Source organism: Pagrus major, chromosome 4 (assembly GCF_040436345.1).
Source record: "Pagrus major chromosome 4, Pma_NU_1.0".
NCBI classification, from domain to species: domain Eukaryota; kingdom Metazoa; phylum Chordata; class Actinopteri; order Spariformes; family Sparidae; genus Pagrus; species Pagrus major.
The window spans coordinates 37,448,912-37,476,710 of NC_133218.1; the positions used below are offsets into that span (position 1 = coordinate 37,448,912).

The window sequence follows — 27,799 nt, forward strand, 5'->3', positions numbered from 1 at the left end:
GCAGAACACAAGTTCTGTTTTATTTACATTTGAAGTTCTCAAGCTTATTTTTGGTTTTATATTCGTCATCGCTGTAAAGATGATCAGCTGGCACCTCAGCTGCTGGGTGTTCAGGTTCAGTGTTTACTGTTGTGGGATCCCGTTTAGCTTCACAGCTGCTTTTACTATTATGTATGACAGCATGATGTCAGGCAAGTATCTTTATTTTATCCAATCATACCTGCATCAAAGGACATCATTATATGTCTAAGACCTATACAGCTCAATCTAAGTCAGTTAGGATACTCTTGTTTATTGCATCATTAAATACACACCTTCACCTGGACCTTTGGCCTAAAAAAATCAGCTGTTTTCCAGTAAGAGACAGGTCTTTGCACCATATGACCCAGATAACTGTTGTTGGGTCAAAGACATAAAACAGAAAGGCAGAAAAATTGTCACATGTAATAGATTAGAAACAAGACGAAACGTTTGGTAGTTTTCTTGAAAAATGACTCAAACAATGAATCACTTTTTAAAATAGTTTCTTATTTATTGTTTGTCGATGAAGTAATCATTTCTGCTCATGTTGACACAATGCAATAAACAATAATCAGTGAGGATATTTTTTAAATGATAAATTAAAGTATTCTCATGATAAGAAATTTAAAACATTAACTTTTATTGCTTAAAGTTGCAATATGTAAGAATTTTTGTTCAAAACTAAAAAGACGTGTTTATTGTGTTTAAGAGATCTGAAAACGTCTTTCTTCTAGCGGTCCAAAGCTCCTGTGCCAGCGGTGTGAACGCCAACACTCCTCTGGTACTCTCACTATCTGCACAGCTAACTGAGCTGACAAGCTAACAGTAGGTAGAGTCATAAATGTCTACATCAGAATACATCATGTGATTGTTTTCTGTACAGGAAGGCTTTTATCTAAAAGAACAGCCTCTATCTAAAGCCAGTAATGAATCGGTCTCTTATCGGGTTGATGATTTAAAATGTGACTCCTTTTCTTTGCTTTGTATTTGCTTGATATGATTGTAAATGAGGGTGACCTCAATGATCTCTCAAATATCAATAAATAAAGATTCAATCTTTGTGTAACGTCTGTGTTGCATTGTTTTTGTTCACCTTCTGTAAAAGGTGTTATATGTCGTGAAATACACACTGGATGTAAAGAAGTTAACATTAGTTTATGATAGAAATACGACTGAGAAAGAAGAGCATGTTAATTAAAATGTATTCAGATGTAATCTGGTGCAGAGATGCAGATTGTACGACTTTTCGATTAACTGCAACTGGTAGCAGGGTTAGGATGAGTTCAAGTATGGCAAATGTGCACCAAACAAATAGTGTTTAACATGTCTTAAAGAAACATTCTGTCATTTTTAACCTTAAACTCACAGCGTCACAATCACGTTGGTGCTTCAGTGTCCTGTAACAGGGTGAACAGTCTCTGTCACTTGATTCATTATATCAGTGAATGCTTATGCTTAATCTTAATTTACTCCCATACTTATTATTGCTGGCCACTCACAACCAAGATAAATACTAAGGGGGGACCTCTCTTTAAAAAAATCCTCTAGGGTTGCCTGCAGTACATGAGATAACCGTTCAGGAAGAATCGATAGTAGTTTATTGTACCACATTGATATTGTAGGAGGATGTACATCAAGCCGACCCTGCAGGATCGAAAGGCGTGCAGCATATAACATGATATTTAACAATTTTACAGTTCGACCAGACAAGGACATGGGGCTGATACCAAAAATACACTGTTTAGGATCCATCACTATCTGAATGCCAAGAAAGTTCCTTATCTCTGTTTGAGCAGTAGACCAGAATATTTTAATCAATGGACATGACATGAAAATAAGTGCCTAGTTGTTTTTGACACTTCCTGCATGCTGCAGAACACGAGTCATCATATTTACTATGTATTTCAGGAGTCACATGCAGTTTATTAATTATCTTATCTTGTGTTTCATGTGATTTGTCTGATCTAGTAATTTTCTTGGCATTATACAAAACTTTGCGCCAGGTCTGGTCATCTAGGTGAATACCCAAGTCTCTTTCCCAGCTATTTTTCATTCATATGCAACTGGTGATATATATCTCTTTATTGTTTTCTCAATATTGCAAATGTTTTGGGCTATATCATGCTACACAATGTATATCTCAATCAGCACTTCATAAATGCAACAACTGGTGGACAAAAATCAAATATCATGGTGTTTTTGACTATTGTCACTTTCTCAAAATATATACACAATAATAAATAATCATCAGTAATAGTCGTTATATCCAATGGCTAAGTAATGCCTGTAATCAGATTACATTAAACTATTCTTGGCCTATCTTTTTCCAAGATGTGACATACAAATAATGGCAAATCCTGCCAGAAGATTGAAATTATAGTGTTTCACTTTAATTATAAAAAGGTGTAATTGTATTTCCTTGGTAAGACTTCACATTAGTTTACACTCTGCATTATAAATAAGAGGCGTGTTGTGTTGATTAAGCACAAGATGGCGCCCTTATTCTGCTTATTGTGAGTCCTGCATGAGAGTTTCATGTGAATGTAGGTCAGTCAGTGAAATGGTTAAATAACTGTGACGCTAATTAAACTAAATATATTGTTTGTAAAAAAAATGATCCAGTATTATGTTTACTGTTTAATTATATCAAAGAGTGCAATCTCAATTATTTATTTAAATTTGATATATATTTTTTCCAGTTATATTAATTTTAATCCAAAGGGGGGAAAAGCACAATTTTGTTTTCAGCCGTGTTAAACTGCAATTTTTGTTATTTTTTTAAATTGGCTGTTGAAAAAAAAAAAAAAAAAAAAATGCATTCAACAAGTTTACAAAATTAAATAGGAAATCAGGACAAAGTGTTTATTAAGTGTTACATGTCTCGGCCTCTGTTGTTATTATTAGTCTATTAAAGACCATTAAATAGGCCTACCTACATCATAGATTGGTCCATGTGACTGTATCGAGGCGGTGGGTGTTAAATAAGTGCATCGTTGATGGGATCGTGTGTCGCTGCAGCTGTGCGGTCCGACAGGAACTGAGCTTCCCTCCTGCTGCAGCCGAGGAGCTGCTCTCCTCCCGCGGACCGACCGGCTCACGAGCAGCGCAGGCGACGCGGAGCAACCATTGGCTGTCCCGACTGCCGAGGCTGGCAGGCAGTGGCGACAGGGAAGGACCGGACCGACGGACCCTTTTTTTTTTGGTGGAAATACCGAGAGAACCTGCGGAAACTCGGACGGAAACGAAGGGAATATAAGTTCGTGGTTTGGATTTCCCAAAACGGACCAAAAACCGCGCTGGCGTGCAGCGTTAGCTGGAAGTTTTCGGGTCGAGCAGTGATGTGGTGACGCGACTCCGCCGAGTCGACGGGAAGCTAACGCTAGCTAGCTGCTGCGCTAACGTTACTTGATAGATTAATCATTTCGGCAGAGCTTTGGAGACCTACTTCAGGATTTTTAATACTTATTTTTTAGTATTTTCGATAATGTAAGACAGATAGTAATGAGATATTATACCATGTTGTCTACTTTTTTACGAAACAGATCTTATCCTTAGATAACTACCTTGACGTTATCTTAGCTAAGTTAGTGTATGAAACTAGCAAGTGTTAGCTACCTAGCTGGCTAGTAGCTAACGTTGGCTAGCGGTCGACTTTAAACTGACTTCAAGCCAAAGAACTGCTTCAAATTAGCTAACGCTAGCCAGGCTACCACTGTTTCCACGTCACCCAGCTGTAACATCGTATGTGTAGCTGTTATGAAATGTTTTATTCGGCGTGTTGAACTTTATGTCAGAGGATGGCCGTTTGTTTTGATAAGCAAAGATAGACACTTTACTTCCAAATCCAGATATGCAATCATCGAATCACCAGCTTACTTAATGCTAGCTTGCTAACGTTGAGTTAGCCGGCCAAACTTGGAGCACTGCCCCCTGCTCACTTTATGTGGGTTTCGCTTTGAGGCCTTTAGGAAATTATCCCTTTTTTTTCCACCGAGAAGACCCTTTTTTAAAGCCTTAATGCATCCCAGCATCTGAATGGAGTTTATATCCGCTTAATGACTCTGGATGTTTGTGGAGCTTGACAAGGTTGTGACATAAATTGGAGGACCTGGACTTTGTTGCTGTTTACTTGGCATCATAGAGACACTTGGATTACACCTGCACCTGGACTAACTTTATATTTCAAAGGTGAGATACAGACACACGTGAACACTTATCAACTTCAGCCATAAAGTGGATTAGTTTCGTGTCAGAAACATATTTTGGTCTGTGTGTGACAGCACTGATTGAGCTGTACTTCAGTTTCTGGCATTAAGTTGACCTTTTTCCCTGTAGGACAGATCAAATGTATATAAACTTAATATTTCATAAGTTTGACACTTGCAAGTGCAATTATAATTACATAAATCACATCAAATCTCAACTGTGTCACAAGTGTCAATGTCCTCAGTGTGATGTAAAGACAGATTTGCTTCTCTGACATCAGTTGATCAACTTTGTCTCATAATAAGATGAACTTTCAGTTTACACGCAGGTTATAAATAAGGGTGGGAATCACAGAGTAACTCACGATATGATACGATTCACAATTTGTTGCCCCCAATAGCGATATTATCACGATACAGCAATTCTGCGATAATTTTTACATTGCAAGACAATCCTGTAAGGATATATCCTGATGTGTTACTCACTAAACAATACAAAATACCCCTAAAAGACAAAGTGCAGGAGTTATGTAGTTAATCACCGCATTGTGGTGTCAGTATAAAAAAGTGTTTAGGTTCGTAGCTCAGTGCATCGTTAACAAACACACAGACTTAAACATGTTTATTTCCACGTGTGCCTTCGTTTCAGTGTAAAAGTGCCAGAAAACAGAGCAGTTCTGGACTTTAAATGTTTAAAGGAAAGATGCAACTACAATTTTTTTTTTTCAGTCTGTGTAAATTAGATTTACAGACATTTACACACGGAGAAGGTTTGAAGTAGTGACTCTGGTAAATCAAATTGTCAGGGGATGTTTTGTGTTGATTTTTTGTCCCACTCCTCATCTTAACCGAGTCACAAGTGGTGGTGCCTCAGTCTTCTGTCATGCTTCTCTGATATTCGCTCATCGTCTCTGCCTCATGCTCCAAAAATAGAAAACACTCCAGAAAATAGAAATACTCCAAAATTGTACTTAAGTGGATTAAGTGGTTTTATGTCCAGGTCTATTTAAGCGTCCTGCCGTCAGATCACGGTTTGTCATCTTTACTTTTTGACGCACAGGATGTCTGTGCTAAGTTCCTCTGGACCCACCATCTGTCACACCCTCTCGTGGATGCTGTGTGACCCTCCCCCTCATAAACATTGTCGAGCCTGAGTGGCTTGACCTCAATATGGAGCGTTGGTTTTGATAAATTAGGTTATGTTTGGCTTCTTCCACCAAAAATAGTGTTTACCATCCAAAACAGGCAATCTGCAATTGAAGTCAATTAAAGATTGCAGGTTGTTTTTCGTCCGGTTAACTCGCATGTGACAGGTACGCTCCAGCCATCGAACACCGCTGTTGGAAGACACAGTTAAGTGTTGGTGCACTGAACCGAACGCAGTGGTTTCTGAAAGCAAATGGCTTTTGGCATCTCAGGCGATGCAAAGAATAAGATGAAGGGGGTTGCTCTGGCTGCCACCAAGTTCCTACTGGACTTGTTCCAGTTTGTAAATTGTTGTTCCTTGTAGGTATGTTAAATCCAGCTCACATGATTCTTGGCTTTTTGTCTAACAGTCTGTCTGCAGGACCTAAGCTCCTTGGTGTGGAGGTTGCTTCTAATTCCCCAGACCTTTCTGCCCAGCTGTTGTTAGATGCAACACGACTCAGACAGCTTCAGACGACACAGCTCTTTTTGTTGTCCGTCATTCATTTACGGTTCTCTGTTGTTTTCTAAACAGGACCTGTGTAGGTTAACTCGACCGTTTACCTTGGGCAGGTATATGCCAGCAGTAGTTAACCATTAGTAACAATCAGTAAGCACGTTCAGCTGTTTTGCCTTCTGCTCAGTCAATAAGCTGTTGTAGTGGCCATTGCAAAGTATGTGGATTAATCACCTCGGAGATGCACTTTTAAACTTGCCGTCTTCTGTTTTATCTCAAATATGTCAGGACGTCTGCTTTAGAAACATTCATGTTTTTCTCTTGATATTAGACCTTTTAAAAATAAAGTGAGAGGGAAAGCGGCGCTCATACTGGTTTATCGATGAGTATTGAAATGGCTTCAAATGTTCATTATTAGTTTATATCAAAGGATACGTTGGTAAGTCTTTTGATGAGGACTGTGAATGAAGACCTGCATGGCAGACTTGAGGGAGTCCCTCCAAACACAATCTGAATACTCCTGGAAAGGTTTTGGTTTATTCACTCTGGCTGTGAAAAGGCTAAAGGTCTTTACAGTTCAGATGTTTAAAAACTGAAATGTTGCATTTCATCACATGTCTTTTCTTCTCCTGAGATTTTCTTGCCCTCACCATTTTCATCTCCATTCTAACTCCAAATTGTTTCTTCCCCTGCTGTCTCCTCTGGCGCTGATCCGTGGTCGTAGATGATGTGCGAGGTGATGCCCACCATCAGCGAGGCCGAAGGGCCTGGCGGGGGAGGCGGCGGTGGTCGTCGGGGCTCTGGCTCTCCACTGCAGTCGGACTCGGAGGGTCACTTCGAGTCGCTGATGGTGTCCATGCTGGAGGAGAGGGATCGTCTTCTCGACACTTTGAGAGAGACTCAGGAGAATCTCGGCTTGACTCAGGGCAAACTGCACGAAGTCAGCCATGAAAGAGACTCATTGCAGAGACAACTGAACACTGCTTTGCCACAAGTAAGTGAGAGAGACCTTTTTTATTTATTTATTTTTTTAAAGAAAACTCAGCCGCGGAGTGGGATGATATGAGCATGTGTGCTGTGAGATGAGAGAGATTTATCAGCTGCAGTTGCCATCCTGTACAAAGTAGGGTTGTAAATCACATGTCTTTTTTTATTTATGTATTTATTTGACATTTGCCTTTGTCACAAAGTCTGCCACGATAATCAATTAAATTTAATTCAGGGACAATATCATATGTCCATTTAACACAGTAGAAGCTGCCACCACTTTCCTTTCTGGTTCTGGCCATTAAAGAACAAAAACAACTCATAAATAATAGTAAATAATTGTAAGGGTTAGTGCAGGAAAGTTTACTTTAAACTGACTCCACTAACACACAAAAAACATGGCTTCCAAAATCCAACATATTCCCACTGGAGGTGTGAACCTTCACCGGCCTCATGATTCGTTTCAATTACGATTCAGCTGTCAACGATTCAAAAGCAAAACGATTCTCGATGCATCTCAGTGTACGGCATCCTCAACAATCTATCAATCATCCTACAAAATAAAAGCTGCATCTTTTCAATGCATCAAACAAAACATGTATCCATCTGCAGCGCCTCACACGTTAGTTGTTATCTACAGTAAGATTGTTTTGACATGGCAGCTTTGAGATAAGTCATTTATTGACTCTGCTGCACACACCTCTCTCTGAGTTGGACGGCAAAGTTGACAACGCCTCCTCAGATCTTGGCTGATTAGCTGGGCTAGCTGTAACAGTTATTATTCATGCCTGCAGACGTTATCTTCGTGTGAAAATGGCTAACGTGATTAATAATTGTTGTGTAGCAGAAGTCTCGTCCACTTCCCAGCAAGTTCATAGAGATGTCTGTTTAAAAAAATACTCAGAGTTTTTTATCTCTTGCAGATGGTCTCTGCCTCCCTCCGACATACCTCCTACATAAGTAACGTTAGGCTAATGTCCGCCCACAATTCAAAGCATGGGAGCAAAGTTGCGACGTAACTTTATTGTCCAGCTGAGGCTTTATTGTCCACATCGCGATCGTGATTCATTTTATAATCCAGAAATTTCCACTATCTGATTTATTCCCAGGCGAGTAAATATCCTCCTCATCTTCTTCTTGTTATAACCTGCCTGGTGACAGCACTGTATGACTGTTAACAAATGATGTGATCTAGGACAGACAGGGTGACGTGGACGTGTCAGGAGAATTTCAAAATAAAGCAGCATATTTAAAATGATGATATGGATCGATGTCACAGTGGATCGTTCGGATCAATGGATTGTTACACCCCTTCTGCTAAGCTGTCCAGAATATCTATCAGGTCTCAGGATGTAAAGGTCAAGAAGACTAACATGTCTTTGTTGCTATTTCACATCATGAACATTTGTAATGTTTAAAAAAATACCAGCACCCTGCGTAGCAATCCTCCTGTATGGCTCCTTGCTGCACTGTCAGCCTAAGTCTAAATCTCACCTTTAGATGACCACTCTCAAAGATCTTTGGCTCCTACATTAGAGAAAGTGATACCCGAGTGTAGTGCGGTTCGGGTACCTGTATGGCCGACTGATTGAAAGGTGCAGTGGGGTGTGCACAAAATAAAATTAGGCCCTACACAGTCTGCTGAAAGCCATTTCTCATTTTTCATGAGTAGTTTCACTAATGAGTAACATGGTGACCGATCACAGTCGTTCTGAGAGTGGTCTGCTTTGTGATGAGGAGCCACATGGAGTGTTTTGTTTCTTTCTGTCCAAATGGAGCTGCCATGCAAGGTGTTTCAATTATTTCAAGTACTTTTCAAAACAAGAAAATGTTTCTTTCTCAAATGCCATTCAGTCCTACTGTGCAGATAATTAAAACGTAAGAATCTTACAGTAATTAGGTTGTCATAGCCGTGCTTCCGTTTCTTCTATTTGCATAACGTAATGTGGAACGAACGGCGATCCCGACTTTGTACATCTGCGTGCAGGTCTTTGTTATATTAATGACTCATGTTTCTACCCGCCGTGGTAAAACAAAGCGATCAGGTTTCCAGATTTTAATAATGCATAAGAGGCTCGTTATCAGTTAAGCGTTGTTGTAGTTTTGATAAATATGCATTCAGTGTATAAAGTTCAGACGCTGTTTATTGTCAGCGTTTGTTTCTTTATTAGATGAGTGTGAGGGAGCCATGAGGCTGTGAGCGATCACAGCTCAGAATATGACAGATTACAGATCACAGTACTGACAGCGGAGGGGCCTGTGGATTGTGAGGGACCACTGCATAAAGAAAGCCGAACAGGTTACACAGAAGTCTAACTGATAGTATACAAACTTTCCTGGAACAGCATATGGTAACAGCTGATGTTAAACACACTTGTGGGACGCAAAGGCTTTTATTTGCAGCTCTGTGTTATACAGCCAGGAAAACTACATCCATAGTGAAAACATTCAGACACAGTGTTAGCACTCTGATTCATTCAGTTGACACTTAATGTAGTGCAGAATAAATATGTGGCGTTGTCATCACTAGCACTCACAAGTTATTGTGTTTATGGATGTTGAATTAATGACAGCATTGGAGGTGAACTTCTTAACAACCAGGAGTTGTTGATCTTGACGAAGGCCTGCGAGCCGAACGTCGATTTTAAAAAGATGGATGCATGTGGAGCCAGTGTGTACGACACTCATCTGTCAAATATCATCAAAAAATATTTCAGAGGAGCCGATCTCCAGCCAGTCAAATCATTTACTGAAACTGGAAAATCAATTGTGGTAAGCTATAGACAATGAATCGAGGATTTATTCAGGCTAAAAGCTAAAGATATTAAAGCTGTAATCCTGTCGACGCAGGGCCATCTCACAAACATCCAACATGTTTAGGTGTTTCAAACTTGTCTTCATCGCGTTGCCTTGAAGGGATAAAAGTGTATATATTTGGGGAAAAATCATTGACGAGCATCATTTTCATCATCACTTTACGCACAGCACGAAATATCCCCCCAAAAAACATTACTTTAGTGATGTCTGTTATCATTTTGTTAGCATATGAAGTCTCACTTTTTAATCCAGTCTAACAGGTAATCAGTCACCATCAATCTACTTCTGTCTGTATTTCACCTTCACTCTATTATATTCCTGTTATTCATCAGAGAAGTATCAGAGTTCATACGTGTGCTTCGCTGTGTGTCCGTACGTACGTGTGCATGCCTGCTGCTGCTTATGCTGCGCTGGTGTTTTCAGCTGATTATCTGGCTGTCTGCCAGGCCTCCTGGGATTTGTATCTGGAAGGCCAGAAAATCCAGCTGTTAAAAAAAGTAGAAGCACTTTATATGCTGTAATCTGGTGTTAATACACTGTGACATTCTTTTGTTTTCAGTGCAGTTTGCGTGTAAATTACCAATCCAAAACCCCTTTTTAGCTGTTTTCACTTAATTCCGCTAATTGATTAATAACATCATGTAACTGAAGGATTAGATCACGTCGTCAGTAGGGCTGCAGATAACGATTATTTTCATGATCGATGCATCTGCTGATTAATTGCTTCTTTTCTTCAACTAACGACCCAGATTCCATAGACTCTGGATTTAATAACATAAATGACAAAGAAAAGCAGCAAATCCTTCCCTCAATTGTCTCATCGATTAATTGATTAATCATTACAGCTCCACTCATTAGTGTTTTATATTTTATAAACCTTATATAAGACTTCAGGACCACTTGCGTTAACAGGCCTGTGCATCAGTCAAATCCTAACTTTAAATATCTATTATGATTATTTAGATTTAAAGAAATCTCGGCAGACCAATTACAGCATCCAGATCTAAACATTTGTCAATAATTTTTAGTTTATTTTAGGATTTCTTAACCAGATGCTCTTACACAAAATGCTCCATCAGAATTTTAATTTGCTTTGTATTGCATGTCTTGGATGTGTATTGCTGTGTTAGCTCAAACTTTATCTTGAGATCTCTTCTCTGTCTTGATTTCATCCCTCATAGATGAAAGATTTATTAATTGATTCACACTTGGCCAGTGAATCTCGATTTGTAGACTTAATAAATATTGGATTGAAGATGGCACTTCAATGTGAAGAAAGCACTTTTCAAGAAGCGTTTTCAATGAAAGATAATTGGAGAATATGTAAACCAAAGGGAACATAAAATCAAGAACAACTAAAAGCCTGAGGACTGCACTGAGATACGTCCCTAAGCCCTATTCGCACTGGACTAGTATTACCAGGGAACCTCATGTGATTGAAAAATTACCCACCATCCCGTGCAAATGTCGTGTATCTTAAAGTGTATTTTACTCCAATTTACTGACATTATCCCCCGGATATGATGTGAAGGCATCAACGTACCATCAGTGTGTCTGAAGCATCTGTTCGTCAGCAGCCAGATTAATTACATAGTGTATTGTTGTTTTTCCCACTTTCTGCATGTGTTCGCATGTTGGAAGCATTAATACACATTTGCAGTTCATTTATATTGAGTGACAGATGCTTTGTGGCTGTACTTGTGTACGACATCCTTTTGTTGCTCCAAACCGTCTTTTTCATCACTTATTTTAAACGTCACTACAACCAATCTGACAGCACATCTGTTATGAATATTATATTCCATTTCTGCCAATAGATCCTCCTAAACACACATTGGACCTTTTTAAGGACCTCTACTTATTTGGTTTAGAAAGTAGAGTTTGTAATGACTGACCCACTGCTTTAGCATTAGCCTATTGATACTGTCCTGGACATTATTAAAGTAAGTTCAGTAAGTTTTTACATTTTTGTCTCAAAAGTGTGATTTAAATATATTATATTCAGAAGTGGCATGTCATGTTGGCTGCTTCAGTTGGTATGTTACATAAAATACATTTCCAAATCCCTGACATGTTTGTTCTCACGAGACTAATATTATCACACGACCTCTGTGTTTGGCAAAATATGGTCGTTAGTATGCAGTGGAATATTTACTTAACAAATTACGGACATGTCTGAAGATTTGCACAGGATTAAGATCACAGACGTGTTCTGCAATTATAAGAAATTACCAGAAGTCCCCAGGTAATACTAGTCCTGTTCGAATTGGGCTCTAGTAACCGTATAGAGATGTTAACGGATGAAATTGGTGCTGTCTTGAACGATTGCATTAGGGAGAGTCTGAGTGTTCAGGCCGGAGTAGATAGGTAAAGGGGAGGTGCAGTTTTCCCGGCCGTCCCCTCCCTCCCGGTGAGCGTACCCTTCGACTGGAATGCACAAACATTCCAGGGCAGCTTGCTCACACGTCAACAGCTTTTCCAAACCCCAGCGGCGCCCTGTTGAACGGTGCCTATTTCTTCTTTTTTCTGTTTTCTCTTTCTGCTGTACAGTATGTGTTCAGTGTGCAGGCCTAATTGGTCCGACACTCCCACAACAAATGTTGTCTTGTGGGAAGTTCATTGACTCCAGTTTTTATGTGTGCACAGATAGATTTCTTTAGTGATCCAATTTTAGGGCCCACATGTTGCGGCGAAGACAATTTCGTTGCTTCTGTGTCAGCCAAGGCTTGTAATATTTCTGCTTGAAGTGGGCCTCACTGGGTTTATGTCCGCTGGCAGTGAATTTCCAGCTGCTTTTCTGCAACTGCTGTGAAGATGTTAAGGCAGTAAAAGTAGTAAAATAAGTGGTAGTAGTAAGCTAAATGCTTGGTGTTGCCTCTTTATGTTTTCCCACACACATTTGTCAGGTGACGCTCTGGGTGACCGCTTTCCTCTCCCAACTCCTCACTGTAGACAAAGCAAAAAGTCCCGGCCAAAACCACGACCACATGACGTTATCAGGCACAACTCTCTCATATGTCAGTATTACATTCAGTGTGAATGAAACGAAGGAAACTATCTGAGCATATGGACAAACAAACAGGTGTCATTGACCATTTGTCATGGGCTCAGTTGTGTTGATGACTTTTCCACATGGTGATGTTGATGTGCTGTTTCCAGTGTGATGTCTGGTGAGGGCTATTGCCTTTGGGTGCAATTCTAAATGTAAATCTTAATCTGAAAATAATATTGTTTTGTCGAACATGTGAATTAAGTGGAAATTCAGTGTAGTTAGACATATTTTGTGTATTTTTTTTCCGGTTATGTGTAAGCTAACGGGACATCCTGTCATGTCTGTGTTTAATGAGTTTACTGGACTTTCTGTGTAGAGTTTTTTTGCACTTGCACATAAGCTGCGTGTGGTACAACAGTCCAGCAACATACTGTCTCAGTGACACTGTGAACTAGAGGCTGACTCATACTGGATATTTGGGGCAGATGACCATACTGATTATAGGCAGTAGGATTGCAATGGGATGAGATTTCACATTACAAACATTACAAAATTAATAGTGTTATTGTCAATTACAATTATCCTTAAAGGAATGAAAACAGAAGGGTTAACTAGTTTTACTAGGTTCATGTTTTGTGTGTATAGGGTCTCACCAGACGCTCAGACCATAAACAGCACTGCCTTAAAAAATGCAAGTGGCTCTTGCTTCAGGTACCAGTGAGCAGATGAAATACAACCCATGAGGCTGGTTTGAGTAATGAAACCCCTGCCTGTCTGTCACTGTGAGGACCCTGTCGCCGCTCATCTCGGTCAAGGCTCCTCTCTGTTCTGGTCCCACAGTGGTGAAACGAACTCCTGACTGAAGTCACAGCAGAATCACTGCCCATCACACGCCGCAAGCTGAAAATCTACTCACACTCTACTAACACAGTGCCAGCAAACGCCTTCTTTCTTAATAAATGGAAAAAAGGCCTCTATTGCACTGATAAAAGTTTAAGTTGCTCCCTTTCCTCTGAGGACATTTAGCTCTCGTCTTGCATGGAGTTTGATTTGGACAAAAGCATCTCCCAAATGAATGTTCTGTATTGTACAGATTAAGGAGTTTGAGGGCTTATCAGATACCACAACCCTGTGGTTTATAAGACTACAACAACTTTAGAAAGTTAGCACTGTGTTAGCTATTTTATCAGTTGTGTGGTGCACAGCAGAATGACAATCGAGCTGTTATCTGACTGACCAGCGCAGTGCTTTGTCTGTAAATCTGTTTGATTTGAAATGAAAGTGAATACGGGAAGTATTTCGGTCCTTGAGCCTTCAACTTTAAACTTGCTGAATGAACAAACTGCAATGTTGTATGGCTAAAAAAAATGTCCTGTTCTCCATCTTAAGCTATTGTGCAAGATGAGAAACTGTTCCGTGCTGTTAAAAGCTAAAGAGGTAGAAAATAGACTTGGAGACCTCAGTATTGGGGTTGTGGTTTGGTAAACATCCGGTGTAGTAGGCAAAAAAGTGACTTTTGTTTGTGTGGCAGAAGAAAAAACTTGATCTCTCTGATTCATGATTTAAAAGCAGAATCACAGGTGTAAGTTGTTTGTGATATTTTGCTCATGGTTTAGAAGGGGCCAGTTGACCACACTGACCAAAGTCAGTGGCACAATGGCATGAATTCAGAGTGCACACTGGTAAGACGGAGACAAAGACTGACTTGTTTCACACAGTGACATGAAAGTGACAGAGTGCAAGTGTTGCCTTTTGCCAAATGTGAGCTGAATTTGAAACTTAAAAGGGAACAGACCGAAGACAGGGAAGTGAAGGCCGTGCTCCTCAGTTCACTTCGGCCTTAAAGCTGACTGCTCTCTGCTGTTAACTTCCCACAAGCTGCACCAAAGATCCTTAAAGCCGTTTTTGTGAAGCAGTTTCTTGCAGCAAGGCACAATGTTGTGTTAGAGGAATTGATCAGATTAAGATGGTGGGCCCTTTATCCAGAGCTTATCATTTTTTCATTGCAAACTGTCTCATGTTGATACAACTAGATCAGTAATACAGTCTTAATATTGTTGTCTTTGTAAACCAGATTTCAGACAGCAGCTGATACATGGCACCTTTTTAATACCAATTTATTCACCGTCTCAGTAGAGCTTCACTGTTTAATAAAGGTAGATTGCCAAACAAAATTTAAGTTATAATTTCCCAGGCTACATGTATGTATACCTGACAAACATGTATCCAACTGAATGATGACCCTTTTGAGGCACCGGCAGCTTAGCTAAGTGGGCTAAGCAATAAAAATAATGTCAGTAGTATTCACTAGATAAAGAAGAACAGTAGCATCCTGTTAGCATCGAAAATACCGCTTCTGGTTCAGTGACAGGGCGCACCTGAAGTTTCCTAATTCGTACAAGGTATCTTGGGGGCTAGGAATAAGGAGTGTAGTTCAAGATTAAGACCTGTCTGGTTCTCAGTGAAGATGGGAAGTTAATTTCTCTGTTAGTCCGTGTGAAAAGACAGTTAGGACGAGGCAAGTGATGAGAAAACTCTTCAGAACAGGGAAGTGCAACTGAAAATAACCTCAACCTTTTTAGTGTCCACGCCACTGTTTGTGTTCTCAAGTTCTCTTTTACTCGCCTCTTAAGTGAGAGTGTGTCCTACTAACTCGTATTAAAAGGATTTAGTCAAAAATGTAATTTCATGTGCACAATATAACATTGATTTCCTACCTTAACACTCTGAGGAGTTAGGAGTCACTAATATTACTAGTTAAAGGTACAATATGTAAGAATTGGCCACCTGTCGAATTCATACTCAAAACAAATAGAGGGCAGCTTATCACCACAGTAACCACTAATTGCTGCTTACTGTAGCTGCTGTGAGCTACTTAGCTCAGTTAGTTGTGCAACTTGCCGTACAGACAGTGAGCTTGGAGCACCAGGGAAGTGCTGATGCCAGCACCACTAGCATGGGAGCTTTGGACCATGATGGGCCTGGGCTAGCTGGTTAGCATGTTAACTTAAGTAGATATCTCTTCAACATGATACAGAGCCGCATTACGTCAATAATGTTATTTCTTCACATTCTGTGGATAGATTTAGTCAATTTCTGAATGTTTTCAATTAAAGTTCTTACATATTGCACCTTTTAAGGCTAAAGGAGACTGTAGCTACTTAAAAATAAAATCCTGACAATGATTGCAAAGCAGCAAATAACAGACCTTTATGGGGCCTTACACATTTCTGGGTGCATCCTCAAGATACATGAGGGGAGAACACAGAGTCACAAAACTGTACATATTTTATTGACATATACCTCTTAATTTCATCCTCAGTCTGAATTAATGTAGTAATTTTTGTTCACATATTAGAGAATCGTAGGGAACCTCCTGTCTGGAGGTAGCCTGTGACACCCTCTTTTTGTTTCACCTTATAGTTATTTGGTAAACTACTGAGGTAGTGAACGAGATAATGCCTCGACCAAATATACAATATGGTGGATTAGAAGGAACTTGCATCACCTCTAATGTTGTTTCCCTAAATGCTCATTTTAATATTTTGACAGAATAAGTGTTACGATACACATATAACAACATGTGTTGGGCTGGATTCCTGCAAGACATCTGATGAACGGGACATAATGATGATGTCTCTTAACAGGGGGGACTTGAGGAAGAGGTGGTCCAAACTATCACTCGGTCAGCTCCTTTAAATTGACTTTGTCTGTGTGTGTTTGGGCAGCAGTCTGAGCAGCTCTGAATAGGAGCCATTGTGGTGTCTAATTAGTTTTTGACGGTGAGTCCTCCTCCAGGAGAACAGATGCCCTCTGCACAGTGTCAGATTTCAGCACACGCTATAAGCTTTTAAGAACGGCTAAAGTCATTATGTAGGAGGAAGGCCTATTGGTTCCGATCTCAGCTCCAAATACAGCACAGTCTGTCGACGGTATGTTGTAGGAAGTAAAAAGAAGTTATTCATCAGCAGCCTTGCTTTGATGAAATTGAGAATCCATTAAGCACAGGTGCTTTCAGGCAGAATAAGTCTGAAACAAAATGTAAATTTGTTTTTTTGACTGTTGCAAAATGAAAAAGATGCTCATGTGTAGGTTTGAACGGCTGCAGCTCTGTGATGGAGCAGTGTTGGCAGGAGCCTTCAGCGATGGCAGACACGACATGTATTCAACGTGCGCACAAAACGACCTTTAGCGTCACCGAGTATGTTGTCATTTGGAGTTTGTTTTACATTCTTGTCCTTATATTGACATAACAGAGAGGGGCCTCACTGCTTCCTGATCTTCCTCCATCATTTATCAGTGTAGCCAGAGCTGCAGTGGAGTCCGTTCCTCTCTCCTATTGTTTATAACTGATCTGCCAACAAAAAAAAAAAAAGGCATTGTTATATGGACAGAAAATATGAGATATCTTTGGCCCTTAAGGGCTGATGTAGCTTATAATAATCATAATTGTGTTACATTGTGAAACTGTGTTGTTTTCTGAGTAGTATAATGATGGATGCATAGTCTTAATTTCTTCGGGACTGCTGGATATTTATATTACAAAAAAGAATATTAAATATGGAATAAACAAGATAACAAAAACTCTTTTTTTGTAAAACATTTTGTGGTGGAAAGAATTAGCAATCCTACACAATATGTAATAATTAGGGCTGCATGATATGGTTGAAAAATATATTGCAAGATATTGCGATATGATTATTACAATTTTAGGACCACAATTTTCACTGAACAAAAACTATTAAAATCATGATGATGTTGTGGTGTGTGCTAAACAAACATATTTTCTTACATGGAGAACAAGATTTGTAGGCCAGGACATCTCCGCCTCTCGCCCTTTTACTTTATTTCACCTGTATCAAAGAATTGTAGCTTCTGCGATTTGGATATTGCGCTTGTCAATATTGCGATTTTTAGAATATTTGCGATTAATTGTGCAGCCCTAGTTTTTATATATGAAAACTAAGGGAAACATGTTATTGCTGTGTTGAAGCATTACTCATTTTTGTCATTCCTGTGCTCGCATTTTCCTTCACTCACATCAAATCAGGCAGATTTCTTAATTATATTATAATACAGAAATAAGTCTCCGTCTTGGTGCTCCGTGAGGCTGAATGCAGAAAATGACCATACAGTCATCCCTGAAAAGCTTTTGTGTGTTCCTCTGTGTTTTGGTACACTGTTCCTTTAATAGGTTGGCACACATATTCGTGTACCCCCCCCCTTAATCCCCTCCCCTGTTCTAAGGCTTACAGAGCAGCTCAGTCCACTTCTAACCAGCATGTCGCTCGTCTACTCTTGCTGAGCCATACACCAGTTCACCCTGCTGCAGGGAGAAATGGGATCAGCTCGAATGCCAATGGCTGCATTCGCATGTATACCAGCTTATGATTCTGCTGCGTTCAATCTGCATATTTACATTTAGAGTATTTATTTTGGGATTAAAGTGTTGAACGTTTGAAACAAATGAACACTCAGATTTTACGTTTGATGTCTGGATTCCATACATGACAGTGAAAGTCAAGATTCTTAAAATTAAAATGTTTAATGTTAGTATTGTCGGGCATGTGCCCAGTTTGTGAAGTGGGTTGGCATATGTATACGTTATGTAGTGGGTGGGAGTGACTGTGGGTTGGTTTTGATGGTCCACTGAAGGTCCAGGTTGTCTCTTTATCTGCTCCCTCCTTTGTGAAGGTATTACAAATTCACCGTGTAACGAATACAATTATTTTGAACTTTAAACGTCCGTAGTCAAAATAAATATTTTTTGCAATTGATTAATTATAATGACTAATATCTTTGCATCAATATACTAGGTTTGATAGCCAGTGAGCGTCTTATGTGTGCTCCTGTCTGGCTTTATTTTACATCACACTCTTAAACTCCGTACACACTCCCATTTGTTTTTGCTCCGTACAATTTTTTCTATAAATGATGAGTTAAAGAACAAAGAGGGTCATAAATGGCAGATAGAAGCAGAGGGAAATCTCAAGGCTGCTGTACAACTCAACCTCAGCGTCTGCTGTGGAATGTAGGAAGTAAGCCACTCTGTAATTACCCCCGGGCCTGCCTCTAACGGCCTCTCATTGGCCAGCAGAGAGTGGAGACTTTGGTCGTAGCCAATAGCAAACTCCCCCTCACTTCTTTAGACTCTGTGCCAGTCGCTGGAAAAGCTCAGAGGCTGGAGTGAAGGGAAGAGAGAATAGTTGTGGTAGTGACTGAAAAGAACGATCAGTTCCAGCCCCCCCAGCCCCTGTACACACACACACACACACACACACACACACACACACACACACACACACACACACACACACACACACACACACACACACACACACACACACACACACACACACACAGAAACGTAGCAAGAAGGCCTCAGCACTCAGGGCGCCTGTGCTGGTTTTTGCGGGGCAAAAAATCAGGATGGCACATTCTTTAGGTCCAACCATGCATGTAATCCATAAAAGCAAGTGTGTGAGAGAGAGAGTGTGTATGTGTGTGTGCACAGCTGCATTTATTCAAAGAGAACCTGAGAAAGCTTTGAGTGATATAAGGTTTATTTGAACAAGTCTGTTCTAAAAGTGGAGTGTGATTATATTTACTGTATTTTCATATTTCTCACTGACTTGGAGATGTTTGTCAGAAGTCTCTCTGATGGAGTTTCACCATCTTGATCTTCTCTTCTTCTATTTTAACATCAAACCTTGGTGCTGTATGTTTTACACTCTGCTATGATTGGTCTGTGTTAAGTCTGTGTGGTCTACACAATTAACTCTACACAGTTTGTGGAGATTGCTGACAAACGCTCCAGATCAGAGGCAAATCGCTGCTTTCTCCCATGAGAATCGATAACCATGTTTGAATTGACAAAGATGTGATCTGAGAGATGTCCTGATGGACCCGTCTACGAGTCAAAATCCTAACGTGTGAAATTTGTTTTGTTAGGCTAATGAGATACGGGACGTGGGTAATATCAGCGGAGGAGTCCCCTGTCACTTCTCACATGTTTTGTTGGCCAAGTGGAGTTTGTAGATCAGACAGACTTACCTGAGATTTCTCCTTCTGACACGTCTTTATTTATGAACATTTTTCACATTATCCACATTATAAGAACCGTGCACAAAAAGACAATAAGGGGGGAAAAACAAATACAAACGATAAACACGAGGTCGTAGGACAATCATTAAATTAAGGCAAATGTGCCTATTTTAAAATAAAAAGTTACACATGATACAATATAGCGATTTGGCTAAAAATACAAAAACATTTTCCCATCGCTTTTCTCCCAGTACTTTTTTAAGCTGTATGGAGTAAGTCATCTGCTCTAAAAGATTTAAATGTCTAACAATATTGACAAAGAGGCCAGCAGTGGGACAATTTTCCTGGAGCCGCCAGTATTGTGTGATCAATACAGCAATCTGACTACTTTGAAAGTCATATATTGTGCCAATAGAAAAGAGTTAACACACTTTAACACACTTTCACACAGCAAGCAGTCCTCTGAACTAAATTTTCTTCCGATGTAAACATGACCATAGTCTCGTCCAAACAAAAAGAGTGATGTAGAAACTACCTTTACTGGTATTTTACACCAGCGCAGAACAAATATGTTAATAAAGAAAAACTGCCTTGGGGCAACATCAGATCCAAAGTCTGATGATCTGATGTGGACCAGAAAACAAAGACGTCTGATCCTAAACGGTTTGCAGCTGTCTGACAAACCTTTTAGGATCAGACGTTATATTTCTGCATTGGATTTAAAATCGATTTCTCACTGTAGAAGTTTTAAACTTTAACTATGCAAGTTCCCTGCCTCTACATTACCAACAGTTTTTAGACTTTCCCATGCACAGCTTCTTAGGAAAAAACTGAGCTCAGTAAGCAGCGGTTACATGATACTGTATTTGTACATTTCTATTCTAGGAGTTTGCTGCACTAACGAAGGAGGTGAACGTGTGCCGGGAGCAGCTTCTGGAGAAGGAGGAGGAGATCGCAGAGCTGAAGGCTGAGAGAAACAACACACGGGTTCGTATAATGTATATACACACACACACACACACACGCACACGCACACGCACACACGCACACACAGTTGTCCATCAATGTTTAGGACAAAGTTCCACAAACAAGTATGACACATTGACACAGGACACAAGCTCCACTATCCACCATTAATGAGGAACATTTTTTGCATGCTCGTCAAATTCCTGCATGTTTCTGTTTTGGTTATAGATGGTTGTCATAACACTGGTTGACTAATCAGCTTCTGTCCTATAATCCAAACCATTGTCAGAAGTCATGGGCGTTGCTAATTGCTCAATCATTAAAATATTTCAACCGCTGACTATAAATTTCACTACAGATTCCAGCTGTTTGTGCTGAAACGCAGCAGGACCATAACTCAGAGAGTGTTTGATATTAGTCAGTACTGTCTCTCTGTGACTGTGTTTACTCTTTGCATGCTCTTTGCATAGAACAATCTCTTGCCTATTTATCTGAATCATAATAGTATAGGTCAGTGAAAAGCGTCAGTCATGCAAGATGAGTAATTCAAAAATATTATTCAAAGTTGGACTCCTGATCCAACAGCACTAACCTCATCACAGTTCCACCAAAGCTCTACGATGGCTGTATAAAAACATTTTATAGTGATTTATTGTGGTAGGATAGGTTTCGCAAATGTGACTTCAAATGTGCAAGTTTTATTCTGAATGGTTTCTAACCCATTTGTCTTGTGTATGTCCAGCTCCTCTTGGAGCACCTGGAGTGCCTGGTGTCTCGCCATGAGCGTAGTCTGAGAATGACGGTGGTGAAGAGACAGGCCCAGTCTCCAGCAGGAGTCTCAAGTGAGGTGGAGGTCCTCAAAGCCCTTAAGTCACTTTTCGAACACCACAAAGCCCTCGATGAGAAGGTACGTTGAAAGGAGTGATTGAAGTAGGTGTGTCTACATACTGTACGTGTACAAAGACTTAGGAGAGACATAAAGAATTGTAAAGTTGAGGTTTGTTTATATTTGTTTGACATGTTTTCTAGGTGAGAGAGCGACTTCGTGTTGCCTTGGAACGATGCAGCGCATTGGAGGAACAACTCACCATCTCACACAAAGAAGTAAGCAAACAGAACAAAAAAGAGAAATTTTCTTAACCGCAACCTCCAACTCAATACCAATACAACCTTTTCAAGTTGTATGTCATATTCTGCACAGGTGATATAGGAATATTTCCCAGAACACTTTGACAGCTTAAAGTAATAAATTCAAATCACCTAGCGTGCTTACATTTGTTTATTCTCAGTTATTTCCTGCGTAGCATATGTGCACCTGGTGAGTGATACATTTAGTTTTAAATTTAACACCAAACTGAACATAGACAATCTGAGTGCAGAAATAGATGCTTCCCAAAAATTGCTGTCCCTGCTGCTGTCATAAATGTTGAACTTCAGGAGCAGTATTTATGCTTTATTGGGAAGCTCTCCACAGTAGGACTAGTTGTCCCTATCTTTTTATTATTTTTGAGGAGTTTATTGGTAGATTTTCACATTTAAACAGCAAGTCAGGTGTCCCAAATGTACTGATTCAAAGGCCCCGTGAAAGGTAAAATTCAGTTATTATCTCGTCCTCCCCCCGTGCTGATGAAAAGTCAGGTGAAGTTTCGTTAGTTTGGGATCTTGGGGCGTCTGCAGAATTGGCTTACAGCAGACAAGCTTTATGGAGCCATTTGATGTTTTTTTTGGGGGGTTGTTTTTACGTTTTAAAACAAGTCTCCAGCTACTTCAGTTGTTTAGGAAAATGCTGCACTTTCCATCAGCATGGAGGAAGGAGATAATGTCTGAAATTTCATTTTAGGGTGAACTGTTCCTTTAGGAAATTAATTTAGGTTGTACATCTTCATAGAAATCTAAAGTGAATAAAGTGTATATCGGTTATCAAAACATGTCAGTGAAATGCAGTGACATTCAGTTCACACTGAATCTAATAAAAAGAGATTTACGACTCCTACACACATAAATGTGCACATGCATGCAAATGGACAGAGAGTCTCGAGTCCACTGTGTGCTGAGTGGGATTAAGATTGACAAAAGGCCCAGAGGATCTTGGGGAAGTGTCCTAGATTTCTTCTCTGCTTCATGCGACAGCTCTTCATGCTACACTCATCTTTTGTTCCCGGGAATCAGCCTGGGACCACACACACGCACACACACACACACACCCCAACACATTAAATCCACCACTTGCCACTCTTTGCTTTTATTAGTAACCTTACATCCTAAGGCGAGGCGGCTTTTTGCTGTTTTGTTTTCTCACAGTTTGACCATGTGGCACAGAGAATATTATGTACTGCAGCTCATTCATGTGAGTGTGCAACCAGAATAGTTGTGGTTTGAAGTCAAGGCTCTGGGCACTGAGAGCTGCTGGCTGCGCTTCTTTGTGTATCTGTCCCATGTACACACACACACACACTCTCACACACACACACACACACTCACACACACACTCACTCACACACACTGAGTACTTGCTTTAGCGAAATGGAAAAAAAAGCATCACAGATGATAAAAGGAAACTCACTAGTTTTAGTGCTCTTGGCTGCGTGGTCAACCAGATAATTGTTTAGAGGGTTATCACCGTCAGATGAATGACTGCAGAAGGTGTTAACAAACTGGTGTTTTCTCTAGTTGGCTTACCTCAGGGAGCAGCACAGCCAGAAGAGAGGGCTGGCAGATGGAACGAGCGAGGTCAACCACAACTCTGAAAACACACCAAGCACTAATGGCAAGGTGAGGTTACTCAACAGCATATGTTAAATTGTACATGTGTGAAGTCCAAGCGGGAGACGAGGCCACAGTTGTTTGTGTGTGACACGTGTCTCGCATCTATTCAGTTAATGAAATAAAATCTGACCTGATTAAATAAACTCAGGATATATATGCACTGTGTCTACTATGGATGTTTTGCAAGTCCGTAAATCTGATGAAAACACAATTACAAACTGTTTAAACAAATAAGAATAAGCAGAAACTCTGCATGTTAATAATGCATGTATTTTTCTGTTCTCCCTCCTTCCATTTATTGAGAAAAATTTAACATTTCTGTCCTGGCACGTAGTAATTAACTGTACTATGCTATGTTGTCTATATTCATGCATGGACAAGAATGGAAGAGGTGAGCAGCCTTGAAATAGTCCAGGTTACTGCTGACAGCTCGTTCTGCTTTTCCTCAAGCACTGATTAATTAATGTCAGAGTTTTATCATTTTAAGCTGGGACATACTGCAGTTTTAGAGTGAGCGTGAAAGTTCTCATGATCATTATGTGCATGATAAACTTAATCCTAATATAAAATGGCAACATATCTGACGGCTGCGCCATATTTTATGTGGATTTTCTGCTAAATATATTGCGATATGAAAAAAAACAAAACAGCAGGAATGTCCTCCAGATAACTTGAGTAGCTCTAATTTTTCACGTACTGTATATACTATGAAGAAATTTCTTTTCAAGCTTGGTTTGCTGATTTCTGATTTCTTTCCACTTCAGTGTTGTCATGTTGATCATTCCTCCATTCTTACGTTTATGCTTGTTGCCTCATCTCCCTCGAGAAAATGTTTGAATAAGGTTAATTAAATCACTGCTGGATTTGGCCTTTGTTCTGTACATCTTGTTTGAGCTCACTAAAACATGTTAATTCACCCACAGCGGTCATCGGATGGTTCGCTGAGTCAGGAAGAGGAGTCGGGGCCTGTGTTCGGGAAGGTCGGCGAGCTCCAGGATGTAGTGGACCGTCAGACAGCTGATCTGGGCCAGATGAAGGAGCGCATGGCTGCTATGGTTTCACGTATCAGTGAGCTGGAGGAGGATCTGGACACGGCCCGAAAAGACCTCATCAAGTCTGAAGACATGAACACGCGGCTGCAGAGAGACCTGAGAGAGGTGGGTTAGTGTGAGCAGAGCAGCAACATCTAGACACATCTCTTTTATCTTTTCTTTTCCTTTACATTACTTATTTTCATTCAGTAGATGATATCAGAATGCTGTTTATGTACAATATACTGCAGAACAATGTTAACAGCATTACCTGCATATTTGAGAAAAATTCTGTCAGCCGTTGTTTGTGCTTGTACAGTATTATCCAGTCATATGAGGACACTGATGCTAATGTTATGTATGTGCAGTCAATGGCTCAGAAGGAAGACATGGAGGAGAGGATCACAACCTTGGAGAAGCGCTACCTGGCAGCTCAGCGGGAGGCTACCTCCGTCCACGACCTGAACGACAAGCTGGAGAATGAAGTGGCCAACAAGGACTCTCTCTTCAGACAAGTAAGTCCCATGTTCTTAATTTGACTAGCGTCTAATCACAGAGTTGTTGAAGCCTGCATCGATTCGTCTGTGAATCCCTTACCTTGTTCACTGCATCATATAAGATATTAGATATATCCTCACACTCCTAACATCGACACATATCTGTGTTATAATCTGACTCAGAGTTGATAAGTCATGTGTATATTTTGGTGTTTGCGTCTCAGAGTTGTCTGCCAGCAGGAATCGCCTGCAGTTCCCCTTGTCAGTTTCCAAACCCCTGCTAATGAATTCCTGCTGTATTCACACTGACCAGCGCAGCAGGCTCTGAATGGGAAGCCTCAAAGACACTGTCTTTTTTCTTTACATGTACTCACTGAGATGGAGATGTCGCTCTCCTCTTTTCTTATGGGTTTTGTCCGTCTTTGTGTCATTATGAATGCTCTCTTCCTCACTTCCTGCCCACCCCACCCTTACCCATCCCCTTTCCCTGTCTCCCTTTGTCTCCCTCCCTCTCTCTAACTCCCTGACCTGCAGTCTTATTTCTTGCCTCTCTCTTCACCTTGTGGAACTGAAAGCAAAAAACCCTGAGGCCAGGATGTAGCACAGACGAGTCTTCAGCCTGCTTGCCAATGACTGTTTGCTTTTGGTTTGTTTGTTATAGACTGAAGACAGAAACCGACAACTCCAAGAGAAGCTGGAGCTGGCTGAGCAGAAGCTGCAGCAAACCATCCGCAAGGCCGAGACTCTGCCTGAGGTGGAGGCCGAGCTCGCTCAGAGGGTAGCTGCCCTCACAAAGGTACCAGCACCTTCCCCCCCCCCTGTGTCCCTCTCAACCCACCTTCACCTTCTCTTAACATATTACAATGTTGAGTAATTAGGGGCCTCCTGCATAAGCATATCTGTTGGTTGCAACTGTGAATTTTTTTTTAAATGAATAAACTAAAAATTGCATTGCTTCAAATCATGATTGTAACTTAAGCGTCCACTGGGCACCAGCACACATAAAGTCACCCAGACTGTTAGATTAGTTCCTTTACATCGCAGCAACCAGCAGCTCCTGCGGAAGCTGCTGGGGAAGCCATTGTTTATGTTACTCCAAATATCCACAGGGACCTATTTTTAGAGATTTGGCTCATGTTTTTGTCCATTTATAGTTTGAGTCTTTGACTTGGACAACGCATGCTGCCGAACCTACACAGGCATTTTAGCACCTTATTAGTGTAGGAACTGGCTCACAGTGCATATCTGATATTTAAGTTAGCATTCGTTCTTATTCTCAGCTGAGTCTTTTGAAGTTCATCAGGAAGCACGTGGCTCTGTCCTCCATTTTAAAAAATATATTTTTTCCCCACTCTGTAACTCTTCAGTCTTATCTTAGATATATCCATAGATAAGGTATTTTTAATTATCTTTGGCTACAGCCTAAGCCACATAGTTGGCATATAGAACACAGCAGACTGACAGATGTGCTTGGTATTTCTTTAATATCGCCTCAATGCAGTTCCAAGACATCAACATAAATCATCCACACTTTTCTCCACCCTCCCAATCTTGGAGGAGCTTAAAGTGCAGTTGTCTCATCATCCATCGTTCAGTCAGAGTCTGTCTGCAACATTGTTCCTCGTCTAACACACAGTGTGTCATCTGTTTGTCTACCTGTTCTGTCTTCAAGCTAGGAATGGAAGTGACAACGGACATCAAAGTCATGTTCCGTTGCTGAATCTACCTCGTCTGTCCTCACTTTGTCCCTCCAACCACAGTTTAATTGTGCTAAAGCTCACATTAAACGTATACCCTGTTCTCTCCTCTTTCTCATGTCTTTCTGTCTCTTTGTCATGCTCTTTTTGTGTGATCTTCATGCTGCCTGCACCACCTCCCTGTCAAACCCCTAGTGTGTTCTGTGTGGCTCTAAAGGCACTAAGACTCAGAAGAAGGTAGATCAGCTTTACTCACAGAGCTAAAACCCGTCCCACTGGATACTGGAACATTCTCAGTTGTGTTCTGCTACTGAGCTTAACCAGGCAGATAGAAGTTTTAGTGAGGAGTATTTCTGGAACAGCTGAGGGGAAAATGATTGTTGTTTCTTGAAATAGTGAAAATTTCCTAACACATTGTCACCAAGATCTCTAACTTCTTCACATCTTTTACATGAGAAGTGCCTGGTTAAGTGCAGTGTCAGACAATATTTCATCATCATTACAGTTTATATCATAATCTTCCTTGTACGCCTCTGTGTGTTTCTGCTTTATGTGCTGGTGAGCCGTGTTGATCGGAAAGTCATGCTGGTACCTCTCCTTTTTTCTTAAACACAGAAAACGCTTTGGTTTGGTGTCTAACAAACAGGAAGTGCCAGCTGATCAGCTCAAAGGGGACCCTGCCTATTAGAGCTACTGAAAACTAGAACAGGCTGTGCCACAGAAAAATGTTTACCAGTCTACTGACTCTTAATTAAGAGCCAATACACTGATAAAATATGTTAGTGAACACTCGTTTATCATCTGTTCATTCATGAGACAGTAATCATTATTCACATAAACACGTCTGTACTCCTCAGTAGAACCGTGATGATTCTGTAGTAGATTTGCATTCAGGGAAATATTCTCTGCTGTATTTGTTGTGGTCTTTCTGTGGGTCGTGCTGCTGGTGCATGATTTTATTACCTCTAGCTGTAAGTTGCTAGAGATGCTTGCTTATCTGGCTTTTCATGTTGATGACTCCATCCTTCTGAAGGACTTAAGCTTTGCACACACAACCTCAAACAGGGCCAAGTTTAGGCCTTTCTTAGCGAGGTCCTTCTCCAGAATGGATTACAAACAACTCTAGGGGAGATC

General features: G+C 40.5%; 1 protein-coding gene across 5 annotated transcripts in view; it reads left to right on the forward strand.

Annotated features, from left to right (window-relative positions):
- The first annotated feature begins 3,058 nt into the window (after nt 1-3,058).
- Nucleotides 3,059-27,799, forward strand: part of ppfia1 (PTPRF interacting protein alpha 1) — a 42,129-nt gene continuing 17,388 nt past the window's right edge. For all 5 annotated transcript variants that reach the window (XM_073464059.1, XM_073464058.1, XM_073464061.1 and 2 more), the window contains exons 1-9: nt 3,059-4,209; nt 6,593-6,862; nt 20,594-20,695; nt 21,417-21,581; nt 21,704-21,778; nt 23,345-23,446; nt 24,364-24,597; nt 24,840-24,986; nt 25,630-25,764. In XM_073464059.1, the coding sequence (XP_073320160.1) occupies nt 6,593-6,862; nt 20,594-20,695; nt 21,417-21,581; nt 21,704-21,778; nt 23,345-23,446; nt 24,364-24,597; nt 24,840-24,986; nt 25,630-25,764 (1,230 nt within the window). In that variant the 5' untranslated portion in view covers nt 3,059-4,209. The remainder of the gene's footprint in view (nt 4,210-6,592; nt 6,863-20,593; nt 20,696-21,416; nt 21,582-21,703; nt 21,779-23,344; nt 23,447-24,363; nt 24,598-24,839; nt 24,987-25,629; nt 25,765-27,799) is intronic.